The sequence below is a fragment of the Coturnix japonica genome, chromosome 5, assembly GCF_001577835.2.
Source record: "Coturnix japonica isolate 7356 chromosome 5, Coturnix japonica 2.1, whole genome shotgun sequence".
NCBI lineage: Eukaryota > Metazoa > Chordata > Aves > Galliformes > Phasianidae > Coturnix > Coturnix japonica.
This window is the reverse complement of record NC_029520.1, coordinates 21,449,470-21,461,756: the sequence shown is the minus strand read 5'-3', so window position 1 is coordinate 21,461,756 and position 12,287 is coordinate 21,449,470. Positions and strand designations below refer to the sequence as shown.

The 12,287-nt window shown below is 56.2% G+C and overlaps 2 protein-coding genes across 4 annotated transcripts in view; one reads left to right on the top strand and one right to left on the bottom strand.

Annotated features, from left to right (window-relative positions):
• The window catches only part of LOC107314792 (transmembrane protein 263-like), a 207,392-nt gene extending 202,866 nt beyond the window's left edge, over nucleotides 1-4,526 (top strand). For both annotated transcript variants that reach the window (XM_015864460.2, XM_015864459.2), the window contains one exon: nucleotides 1,338-4,526. In XM_015864460.2, coding sequence (XP_015719946.1) covers nucleotides 1,338-1,624 — 287 coding nt within the window. In that variant the 3' untranslated portion in view covers nucleotides 1,625-4,526. The remainder of the gene's footprint in view (nucleotides 1-1,337) is intronic.
• A 3,474-nt stretch (nucleotides 4,527-8,000) lies between these two features.
• On the bottom strand, nucleotides 8,001-12,050 carry CHST1 (carbohydrate sulfotransferase 1). 2 transcript variants are annotated; one of them, XM_015864455.2, is made up of 2 exons: nucleotides 11,964-12,050; nucleotides 8,001-9,993 (listed from the first exon to the last, which is right to left on the bottom strand). In XM_015864455.2, exon 2 carries the CDS (start codon nucleotides 9,947-9,949, stop codon nucleotides 8,693-8,695), a length of 1,257 nt encoding a protein of 418 aa, XP_015719941.1. In that variant the 5' UTR covers nucleotides 9,950-9,993; nucleotides 11,964-12,050; the 3' UTR covers nucleotides 8,001-8,692. The 2 variants fall into 2 exon arrangements, with proteins under 2 accessions (XP_015719941.1, XP_015719942.1); XM_015864456.2 differs by lacking the exon at nucleotides 11,964-12,050 and adding an exon at nucleotides 11,447-11,782.
• Between the last annotated feature and the right edge of the window lie 237 nt (nucleotides 12,051-12,287).

Genomic DNA, 12,287 nt, shown 5'->3' with positions numbered 1-12,287 from the left:
CAGATGTGGTAGGGATTCAGGGTGAAACAAGATGCTAACAGTAAAAGGAAGATGTTTGCTCAGACTGAACAAGTCTGACATCTCCATCAAGCAGGGCAGCAGCACGCTGAGGCCCTGCACCTCAGTGAGCTGCTTCTTGGCTTTCCAGCCTTCACAGGGCCTTTGCTTGCTAGCAAAGGAAATATACTGCCTGGAACAGTGCTGGCTCCAACCTGCATGGAAATGAGATGGGGTAGAGGCTTCAAAGAGGGTGACCAAGTAGAAGATTTCTGGTGCCTGGAATAGTATTAACAACCAAAGAGGCTGGTAGAGAGCAGGTAAACAAGAAGCTTTCTTCTCAAGGAGCTTCAGAAAAAAAGGGGGTGGGGAGGACTTGAGTGCTTGGAAGAGGCAACCAGGTGTGGATGTAGCGGGGGCTAGGAGCCCTCCTACTGCAATAGTGCTGTGCAGCCTCTTCACCTCTCTTCTGAGTAGGCAGTGGATGAGGAGGAGTGCTGCTGCTCCAGGGCTGCTGCCTTCCCAGCTGGTGCTTGCTTTTTTTCCTGCCACAATTGCTTTGTTGTATTTCTGCAATTATTAGTAACTCATCTCCTGTACGGAACTGGCAGTGAATCAGAAGGCAGAGACTCCAAAATATCTCGTCCCACGAAAAGAGCAGCTCCTCCTTTGCTTGGCTCAGCGCTGTCAGCTGAGGCAGCAGGGAGGGCTGTGTGGGGGCTGCCAGGAGGGCTGCCAGGCTTGGATCCCCCCGCAGCAGTGCGGACTGAGCCCCTTCTCAGGAGCTGGCGAGCTGTGAGTGCTACGTCTGCAGGGCTGTGGGCAGGTGTGATGGCAGCTTGGGTGGGCACAGCGTGCTGGCCTTCCTCCAGCTGGCACAGGTAGACAGCATGACAGAGCGTATCAACTTAAGCTTAACAGTCTTAACACTATTAAATACGGCGCTGAGCTCTCTAGAGGGCTTGTACAACCTGAGGTGACGTCCGTGTCACTGTATCTTTACTGCAGTTTGCTATCTGTGCGAGCTCAATTACAGCTTCGGCACATAGGTGTGTGTTGCACCTCAGTCTCTCATCTGACATGTGTGCAGGGCCGCCTCCAAACAGCTGCTTCTGAGGGCCTGTGGCCACGCCAGCGTCAGCTGCTGCTGTCAGCAGCCCGTGCCCCTGTGCTGGCTGTGATTTACTGCTGTTAGTCAACATGCAGAGGATGGAATTGCGTCTCCCATTAGTGGCATTTGCAGCAAGTTGCATGCAGGAGCAGGGCCATGGTGGGGAGCACTGCCTGGGGAGAAGGCCTTCAGCTCAGCCCCACTGACTGTCCCTCTTTTTCTCCCACAGATGCCAGCAAGGACCATCCGCAGCAGCAGGCGGGGGTGATCTGGAGAGTGACGGGCGGCCTGTTCAGCATCACCCGAGGAGCGGTGGGGGCCACGCTGGGAGGAGTCGCCTGGGTGGGCAGCAAGAGCCTGGAGCTCACCAAGACGGCTGTGACCAGCGTCCCTGCTGCAGGCGTTGGACTGGTGAAAGGCAGCGTCTCAGCCGTGACCGGCGGCGTTGGAGCTGTGGGCAGCGCAGTCGCCGGCAAAGTCCCTTTCACCACAAAGAAGAAGGACAAGGCTGACTAATCCCCATCACAGCCCCTTTCCAAAAGATCTCCCTGCCCGTACTCTCCCCCACACAGCACCTCTTTGAGTTGGAACCAGCCGCTTCAGGGAGGGTCAAGCACCCGAGCAGACTTTGGCAGCAGCCTGCTCAGCACCACCTGCTTGGCTCAGGGCTCCCAGAGCTGCTGTCTATGCCTTTCACTCCCATCACCTCCTGGGAACCATCTCTGCTCCAAGGACTTCAAAGGCACAGTTGTCTCTGTCGTATGGTTTCCTTCCTCCCTTCTTCCTCTTGTGAGCACAGGGGGTGGGAGAGGCTCTATCTGCCTGGAGCCGGGGACAAGGGGACAGGGTGAGTTACGCCTGTCTCGAGGTGTGGGTTGTGCAGTTGAATTCAGCTTCATCAGGGAAGACAGCCTTTGAAACAGCACTTCCTTCAGCCCTGGGAGGTGTGCTTGGGGGGTCTGTCTGGGGGAGAACGGCAGAAGAAAGTCCCATTGACACAAAGGAGAGATACTGTGAAAAGGGGGAAACCTCATTCCTACCCTGCATCTTTTAGGTTTTCTTTGCAGGGCCCACCCACAAGCTGCTCCCAATCCCTCACTCCCTGGCTGAATTGCACCCTTCAGAGAAGGTACCCTCAATCTCAACAGAGCAGCTCCAGCTATTAGGCCACATGAGAGTATCACATGTCCCAGGGCATCAACTTCTATGTGGATTTTTTCAGTGGGAGGCATGAAATCTACTGTATGTTCCCACTGGGGGAGAGAGCTGCCAGTAGCATCTGCCAGGCATCTGTGATGTTACAGCGCAGGTAGTGGATGTCCCACTGGTGAGAGAGGAGAGGTGTCCTTACAAACCACCTTACAAACGACACAAACCAGCCCCTGGGTTTGACCCTTCAAGTCCTTGCAGTATCCCCATCTGCTAAAGGGACACTTTGGCTCTAGGCCACACTCACTCCACAGATGTCACTGGTAACCACAAGCAAGCATGTTCCCAAATGCCACCCAAGTTCTGCTCCAGGGAGGGAGGGGAGGCTGAGAGCCTCACTCTCCTGTGGCTCTGCACCCCTGGAGCGGTGCTTGGCTGGGAGTGGGATGCACTGCTCTGGGGGAACATGTCCCTGAGGAGCTGCAGCCCGGCTCCTCTGAACCACCATATTGCACTAAAAGCCCACCCAAACTCTCAGTGCCGCAGAAACCCAGACACCTGCATCCATCTGGGAGCAATAGCCATCCTCAATCTGACCCGTGATGCTCGGGGGTCGGTGACATCGTGCGCTCACACACACACACACACGTGCACACACTCACACTCCACGGTCCCCTGCGATTCTCGGGATGAGGAAAGCCGCAGGTTCCAACGTTAACTCTGCCTTCCCTGGCTTTGGCAGGTTAGTAGCCTAGGTTGTTAGCTGTTGGATGCGTAGGCAAGTGAAGCAGTGTTTGTGCTGTGTTATATAGATATGCATATGTGTTAGCGTGTGTGTATGTAGCAACCCACAGGCATGTTTTCAGCCAGGTGAGCAAAACTGTGCCACTGCCGTGGAGGTTCACATCATCATCTTTGGCACTTCTGGCATGTAGGTTTGTATAGGGTCCTTGTCACAGTAATCACAGTTCAGAGGAAGATGTCCTCTCTGTGGCCCAACAGCTTAGTTTACTGAAACCAAAGGAATGTGAACAATCTCCTTTCTCCTGTCTGTGCCGTTTGTTTACTTTCTGCCCTATCTTTGGACGTCGAAGCCAACTTCCTTGGTTTTCATTTCCTCTGCAGGCTCATTGCATTTCCTGGCTGCCTAGGCCTCAAACATCAGGGAATATTTAAGTACAAGTCATCCCGCTCCCCATCCTGACTGAATGTTCTCGGTCTTGTGAAGCCGTTTTGATTCTGACCTTTATTCTATCCGCATTTTGGGGCCGCCACAAGCCGCTGTGTCCCTGTGCTCATCATGCTGCTGTTAGGTTCTCCCTGTGCTCCTGGCTGGGCCGCAGACCTGCTGTTTGCAGTGGGAAGAGCTTCCTGATCTCCACACTGTTTTACTTTGGATAGCATGAGAGAGGTTTAACCTACATCTTTGTTTCTAAAGAGGAAGCGGCGTTCAGTATGAGTGCGCATTTCCTCTCCTTGTCTCCTTTGTTCTTGTGAAGGCCAAGTTGACCCAGATGTGTTGGTTCTGTCTCTGACGGCAGTAGCTTCACAGAAAGATCAGGTCTTGTGTGCCTGCACTTTTGCTGGGATGCTCATGGCAGTGAGCAAGACCAGAAGAAACCTTTTCTGTTCTTCCTTTGTAGTGAATGCCCTGCAAAGCGGGAGGGCAGTTTGCACTGCATGGATCTCTGCTCACCGCTCTCCCTCAGTGTGTCTCATTTCTTATTCCAAATCGCAGACTGCTTCTGAATCCATCTCTAGCCCCAAAGCTAAAAGCTGCTTGTGCATAACTGGCTGTGCTGTCACCAGCCCTCTTGGAAAGACACAGTTTCTTACCCACTGGGACTCCTCACTACCTCTCCAAGGCTTTAGGCAGGAGAAGATGCTGTGAAAGAGCTTCACATAACTAGGCACCTCTGGACAGATGATGGGAAGCTGATGGTGCTCTGGTGACCAGTGTCCCACATAGGCCTGATCTTCCTGGGGAAGCATTAGGTCCTTCTTGAGCTATTGTCTGCAGGCATGGAAAACGTGATAAAGGTGCATTGAGAAAGGCTGTAGGGGACCTAAGGGTTTTCCATCTTTGCAGTTCTGCTCTTTGGTGAGTCCCTGCAGTAAATGGAGTGAAGCTCCCCATTTGTTCTCATTTGAGGGATGGCCTGCAGAAGAGGTGTGAGGGAAAATCCCAGCTTGCTCTGCTGTCCTTTGAGCCCAATTAAGACAGAGCTCATGCACCATAAATAGCCAAAAAAAAAAAAAAAAAAAAAAAGGAAAACTAGCAGCTGGGGACAGAAGATTAAATCTGCTCAGAAACCAGGGTCTCTTGCTGTTTGATGAGTGTTCAGGAATATGTGAATGTGGGGCTCAGAGGAAGGCCTGTGGAGGTACAGCTGTTGGTTGCTTGATCTGGGTGACCCAGTCCTGAGCTGCTCTTCTGGGCACTCTCTGTGCCAGAGCAGAAGGAAACACTGTTGGTATCCATCGCTGTAAGCACAAAGGTGCCTCCTGACAGCATCAGTGGCATGATGGTGGGATCAGGTTGGGATGGGAAAGCTGCTGGGCGCTGCTTTTCTCCTCCCTTCTTATTGAGACTTCACCCAGCCCAGAGCCCCCCCCAGGCCACTTCTCACACAGCCTCTTTGAGGAAGAGGCTAAGAACTACGTTATGCTTAGATCCCATTGATGTCACCTGGGGGGATTTGGGGACAAGGGGGACAGTGTGAAGGTGGATGGGGGGGATGAAGGGAACTCATTCAAGGAAGATGTGGGTCCTGGTGTTAGGAGGGGAAGACTGGGAAGCAAGAAAGGGAGGAGCACAGAGGGAATTTGATTCTTAGGACAGGATCTGAATCAGAGAATGAACGTAAGAGAGTTTGCCCTAGGGAAGAGTGTGGAAGAATATGAGTTTTGGGGTGTGGTGTTTTTCTGCTCCTGGCTGGAGCCCTGCTTCCACAGCAGTGATGGTAATGAGGTTGTTTCCATTTGGCTGGATCAGTGTGCTCAGTAGAGGGTCCAGGCACCAGGTCAGCCCCTCTTCACTCCCAGATCTCCCCCAGGCATTTGCCAGGATACCCACACTTCAGGGCCAGGCCACAATTCTACACACAGCTCAGTGCCTCCACCCCACCCCTCCCTGCCCCAGCTGGGTGTTCCTCTGCCCCAGGGGCTTACTCTGTCTCAGAGGAGAGCCCATGGGCACTTCCTTTCCTCCCTTTTCCCTTGCTCACCCTGTTAGCATCCACTTTCTATTTTTCTTTCCCTTCGCTTTTTGTCTCGCCCTTGGTGCAGAGCTCTCCAAAGCGCCCCCAGAGACCTCAGTTACACATCCACACTCACATTGGCTAGGAGGGCAGAGAGGGTGACTGCTCCCATGGCTGCCCTGGCTGGAAGAGGAGTGCATGTCTTCCACCCCTTTCTGTCCGCTTGTGTTCATGTCTGGAAAATCTTAACCCACTTCTTTCCCTCTGGGTTCTCTTGTTGGCTCTTGTTCCTGTGGGTGGGTCATTCCTGTGTCTCCATTGCAAAGTCATCCTGGTGAAAATAACAGCATGAGCATAAATGTGGAGATGGATGGAGAGAGCCACAGAGCTGCCAGGATGGATGTCAGACCCATCTCTGCTCCTCCAGGAGCCAAGGAGCCCTTTGCTCACCTGGCAGTGCCGCTGCGGCCATGTGGTCCCATGCATGGCACCAGGCTCCAGAGGACACTTTTGTTCTTTGTCATTTCATTGTCTGTAATTGGTTTCCGACTGAATCTGTTTGCTTGGTTTGTTTTGCAGTGTGTTTCTGGGAATATTCTGCATCTCTGTATTTTAATTACAGTAAAATTTGAGGATAAAAATCTTTGTTGCGCTGTTTCTTGTTTCCAGTGAGAGAAAGCAAGCAGAGGAAGCACAGCTGAATGAAGATGTTAGAGATTCCTTGGGAAATCACATCTCTCCCCTACGGGCTCTAAATGAGGCACCAAGCAGGGCTGAGGCTCAGTCCCCACTTAAACTGGGACACGACTTTCAAACCATGATTCAAAAGCCATTTTGCTGCAAGCAGGTTTCCTGATTGGAATGGCAAGAGCACTTTTGAGAAGACTTTTAAACTCTGTTTCTTCTTTTGGTTTAAAGACCAGAGCAGATGAGGACTTTGGTGCCAGGGAAAGGCTAGCTGCTTCGAAAGCAGAATCTCAGCAAAGGTGGAAGAATTTGCCTCTACAGATGCTATTTCTTGATGCAGGCTTGCACAGCCATTTCTCCTGGCTGAAAAGAGAAGCCTCCTTCCCCCTGCAGCAGCCTCCTGTTTTGAAGCTCAGGGGTGTCTTGCTTCCCTCCATACAGCTGTGAGGAGCCTCAGAGCAGCCAGACCCACATGTTTGTTCACTGGCAGGCAGTGTAGGTGCCAGATGAGCACAGCCAGTCACCCTGGCCACTTCACCCACTGCACAGGCACTTCCCATAGCAGAGCTGCCCCACGCTCCTGGGAACATGCAGGCCTTGAACAGGGGTGATGACAACACAATGGAGGAGCCACCAAGCTCTGGGACTGCTGAGGGAGGAGGAAGTTGGCAGCCCTGCAGACTGTGTCCCTTTCACTGGGATAAGGCTGGGAGCCAACAGCTCAGCATTTGTTAAGTGCTGACAAAAGGATTAATTTAGTAGCTAATAATAGGGCAATCAAGCCATTTATTTGGTTGATGCTTCACTGGTGGTGGAAAATGAAGGAGAAAGTGCCTGGGGTGGTGGAGCTCACCCCAGAGCTGCCCCCAGACCAGCCAAGGGCAGTGAATGGAGCAAGTGTTCATTGCAAAGCATGCTGTACCCATTCTGCTCACAGGGCTAGGCATGTCACCATGCAGACAGCAGAGGTGGTTGATGAAAGCCATCAGATTGACCACCACTGTTCATAATTTCTCCATCCCTACCCAGCTCAGGCAGGTTTGCCAAATTAAGCTAATTTGCTACATGCCCCTAACAAGCTGACCTTGTGTAGCAGCTGCACCTGTTCCTCCAGAGGTCTTTAAAAGAGGGAGGAGAGGAAGGAGCTTCCCTTCTTCTTTCCCTTGGGGTCTGGTTCTGCAGCCAGTCTGTGGACCCTGCCTGCAGGGTTAGGATGTCAGGGTTGGAGAAGTAGGTCAGCAGGCAAGGTTTGAACAGACAGGCATCTTGTGTTAGACTCTGAGTGCTCTGCAGCCTTGCAACATCACTTTGTCCCTGTCCTACTGCCCTGTTCAGCCCCAAGGATGTGGGGTGCCTGGAGAGGGTTCCGGCCTCTGCTACCAGCTACCAAAGGAGATCTCCAGGAGAATCTTTTTGGTTGCTTGTTCTTATTCTGGCTGTTTAATGACCTGACCTTGGAGAACTTCTTTCTGTCCTCCAGGGTACGAAACAACAATACTCATGTGAATAGTATTGAATGTGGCATAGGGCACATAAGACCAACAGGAACGTGGTAGGGACAAGTTGAAGGGGCTGTGCTGGGGCTGCGGGTCTATTCAGCTGAGCACATCAGCAAGCTATCATGCCTGGAAATAACCACAGGTTCTCACTTCTGGCTTCACTGCTTGCATTGCTACATGGTTCGGATGCAAACGTGTGCTTGCTGAAGGAAGCGGCTCGCAGCTCACTGCCATCCTTGTGGGGATGTGTACTGGTCTCCAGCCCAGCCTGACACCACTGCACTGGGAGCCAGGTGGATCTGCAGGTGCCGGTAGGTACACCCACTCATAGTGCTTACTGAGGTCTTTCAGTCAAACTTCACCTCCAGGTCAGTTTTATTGCACTTTTATTTACAGAAAACACAGAAATAAAGCATTTGTGTTGGGCTTCTACCAAACCACCCAATCACTTTCTTCCCTTTTCTTTTTTTCTTTAATTTTTCCTGTTGTGGGATTTTGGCACAGAGAAGTATCACAGGTGTTACCAAACAACTATGTAGGAGCAGCTGACCGCCCATTCAGCCCCATAACGTAATTCCAACAGACATATTGAACTGAGATCTGAGACAATGAGGTTGCTCCGCGTTCAGCTTCCAGTCTGATCTGCTCATTGGGGGACAAGGGGGATAATTCTGGAGGGGACAATGCCATTCATAAATTATATTTACCTCTTACATTGTAAAAGTTAACAGTGCAAAAGTACAGTACCCCAGGTACCCTTCGGTTTGGAAAGCTTGAAGGTTGCTTTATACATTTTTTGTGTGTTTTGTAAACATTGTTACCCATCCACAGTTCTAGCTCTTGATTGGAGAGACCCAATTCCTCGTGCGCCCAAAACGTGTAGAGAGGCAAGAATCGCTTCCTCTGAACTCCATTGAGATTCCCGCTCAAGATTTAGTGCAAATTTTGGAGAGAAGAAGACGAGAAAGAAGGGCAGGGAGGAACCAAACAAAAGAAAACAAAATAAGGCAACAGTTTGAAATGGTCCGTATCAAAAACGGGACCCGGCCTTAGGAGAAGGGCAGGAAGTCTCTCTCCTCCACCAGGCTGATGGAGAGATTCTTCAGCTCCTCCTCAGAGCGGGCGGCCCGGTAGCCGAGCTGTGCCAGCACCTGCTGACAGGCGCGCTGTGTGAACGCCACGATCTCATAGGACAGACGGAAGCGCCACTTCTCCGCTGTCGCTGCCGAGTTGCGCACCGTCCCATACTTGTGCTTGGATGAGGAGCGGTCCCCCCGCGTGTTGTTCTGTATCCAGCGCTCAACATTGCCGTCCATGGGGATGCCCAGGAAATCGTAGATCTCCTCGGTCTTTTTCATGGGGTTCTTGGCCAGGTCTTCGTACCGCACCAGCATGTATTTGCCCTTGAGCCACGGTGGCCGGTTGAGGCCGGTGGAAACAGAGTTCCAGAAGTCCTCACACACTGTGGTGAGCTGGGTGACGTCCAGGTTGTAGGGCTTCCTGCCGGTGCCGTCCCAGATCCTCCAGAGCCGGTAGGTGTCCCGAAAGGTCTCACTGCGGGATGCCAGGATGCCCCGTGGGTCCCTCACCAGCTGGATCACCTTCAGGTTTAGTCGCGGGTCCTCCACCAGCGCCCTCAGGTCATTCACCTCAGGCACTCGCACGGTTTTGATGGCCACATGCCCATGTTCCCTGCAGGACTCAGTGGCCAGTGTCAGGTTCAGTGTGCCGCACTTCTTCACGCAGTCCCCTTCCTCCAGGTGGAGATCAACGGCACCCAGGGCCTCGCAGACTGGCGGTGAGCACAGGGCCTTGCTGGCTCCCCTGCGGAAGAGACGGTCGGTGGTGTGGTTGATGGGCTGAGGCTTGATGTAGTTCTCCAGAAAGTAGAGGTCGCAGTCATACAGGCTGCGCAGCAGGTCACGGCTGGCCCCCAGCATCACCCGCCGGTCCGTCGTGCTCTTGCTCTGCGTCAGCTTTGGGATCAGCGTGTACTGCACATGGTAGAGGGGCTCAAATAAATAGAAGACGTCGAAATGCTGGTTAAAGAGCTGTCCCACAAATGAGGAGCCGCTGCGGGTGGTGGCAAGGATGAGGACATGCGTTTTCCTGGTGGAGAGGTTGTAGGTGAAAGTGGGGCTCTCATCACACAGCCGCTCGGCTGCATCAGCATCCTGGCTCAGGCTGCAGTTCACGGGGATGGGGCAGCTGTGGAAGGATTTGGCGGTGAAGGTGCGGATTGCCGTGTACTGGATCGCAATGGATGCCAAGGCTAGTAGGAGGACAGCCTTCCAGGAACATTGCATGGCTGGTCACCTTCATGGAGCTTTTTCACAGGTCGTCTTGGTGTCTGCAACCCAACAGAGAAGGCATGGGGTGAGCAAGGACCGGAGCATTCCTACTACCGGCAAACGCCCTGCCATAGTGCACACACATGCGGTCTAACCACATGGGTCCCAGCCACATGCAGCAGAGCCTGCCTCAGGAGAAGACAACAGCAAGAGGCTGGCACGCCACCAGAGATGCTTCCAGCCAGGACTTCCAGGCATATAAAATGTTCTTCAGAAAAAGTGTAGGCCTGGAGGCTCCACAAGGTTCTCCAAACTCTTTTGGAGCTCCAAGTCGACACTTTTTCCAAGGCTTTCCTATTTTTCCAGGTCTGCCTATTCGAGAGAGGTCCGGGATGTGCCATCTTCTGAGTGGAAGCTGCCAAGCGGGACCTCTTTCCTGCTCTCTAGTGCTGGCCAGCCACACTGCACCCTTCACACAGAGCCCCAGCTCCCTGGCAGCGGGAGAACGGCTCGCACATGGTCGCCCGCCCTCCCAATCTCTGTTCCTATTCCCCGACGGGAGGTGCGGAGCTTCGGGACGGCGCGGTGCCGGGCTCACGCCGATCCCGCAGCCGGCACCCTATACCCCCCATCCCATCACCGCTTGTTTCCATGGAAACCGCGCAGTGACTCAGGACTTTGGGACCAGCTGGAAACCGCAACCCAGAGCGGCAGCCGCCCAGGGGGGGCGAGGAGGGCGGGGAGCGGGGCGCGGTCGGCCGGGCGCGCTCCCAGAGGCGCGGAAGGGGACGTGGGACGAGGTGCGGGACGAGCAGCTCTCCCGGCACCCGCGCTGCCGCAGCACCCGGCGGGCAGCACTGCGGCGGGCTCCGCAGGGAGCGGGTCCCCGTAGCGCTCCGAGTACGTGAACCGCGGGGTTCGCGGCACGGCCGCTACGACGAGCGGCGCTCCGGACGCGGCGTCGCTTCCCCGGGCAGCCCCCGAAAGCGGCTGCGACCGCTGCGGCCAAGCTCCCTCCGTCCGGGCACGAAGAGCCGCAGCGCTGCAGAACAACTCTCGGTCGGGCACCCGCCGCCGCTCCCGGTGTCCTCCGACTTCTCCCCGCGACGGGATGGATACGTTGCGGACGGGCTGCGGGGCGGCATCCCACGCGGTCGGGTCAGCTTGGTCGCGCCCGCGCCTCCGCACACCTCGGCAGCCCACCCGCCCGGGGCAGAGGCACGGCCGAGCGGCGCGGCTCAGCGCCCGGCGGTGGGACCGCGGCAGAGGCATCCCGGCGGGCGGCAGCGAGCGCTCGGCACCGCCGCACAACACGCTCCGAGCTCCCTCCGGCCGCGGCTCCCCCCGGTACTCGCTCCGTTCCCCCACGTGCACCGCCGCTCCCACGGCACTTCCCGCAGGACAGGGCTCGGGGCGCCGCGCTCGGGACCGACCGCTCGCTCCGCCCACGACCCCCGTCCCCATCCCGGCCGCGTTTCCGAGGGACCGAGAGATCGTTCGCGCTGCGCGCACCCCGCAGGTCGCTGCCCGCTCGGAGCGGCACTGAAATCGCGGAGCTTGTCGCCGGGGCTTCTTTTGTTTCCCCTCCTCCTGGCATTTAGCGTTCGCCTTCTCAGTTAATTAAACGCTCCCGAGTCGGTCCCGGAGTTTTCTTATCGCAGCATCCACCTGCGCCTGTTTATCTCTCATCTGCTCAACTGCATCGCTCCTCCCGAGGATGCGGCCGCCCGGATGAGCCGCTCCGCTGGCGCTCCCCCTGAGCTCCCCGCTGCCAGCGAGCATCATCATCCCTGCAGGACCCGGGGGGTTCCTCTCCTGGAGGAGCGACCCCGGCCCACGCAGCCGCCCCTTCCCGCAGCGCCGGGACCCGCGCAGCTTCGACCCCCCGAGTTCCGCCGCATCCCTTCCCCTCCTCCCGGACGCGGGACGGCGGCGATCCCGCCGCCCTCGCCCGGCACGGCGAAGTTGCCGGCCGGTGAAGGACCCCGGGCAGAGCCGCGCGGCGGGGCACCGCTCTCGCCGCCCTTACCTGGCGCGGCGCCGCGGCCAGCTCCCCCCGCATCCCCGGCGGCCCCGCGCCGCGGCTGCCGGGCCGGGCACGCCGAGCCCCGCTGGCGGAGCTCCGCCGAGCCGAGCCGAGCCGCGCCGCGCCGCGGGGGCCCAGCGCCGCGCACCGCCCTGCCCGCGCCCACTGCCGGCCGGGGCCGCCCCTCCACGCCCCTCGACCGCGCTCGGTGCCAGGGAGAGGCGAGGGGAGGGCCGGGAGGGGGCTGCGTTCCTTCTCCCCTCCCTCCTCCCCCGTTCTCTCCCTCCTCCGGGCCGCCCGGCAGCGCAGCCCCGATCTCTGCCGAGC

Coding starts and splice junctions, on each gene's coding strand:
- CHST1 (XM_015864455.2), bottom strand. CDS start 9,949: ATGCAATGTTCCTGGAAGGCTGTCCTCCTACTAGCCTTGGCATCCATT.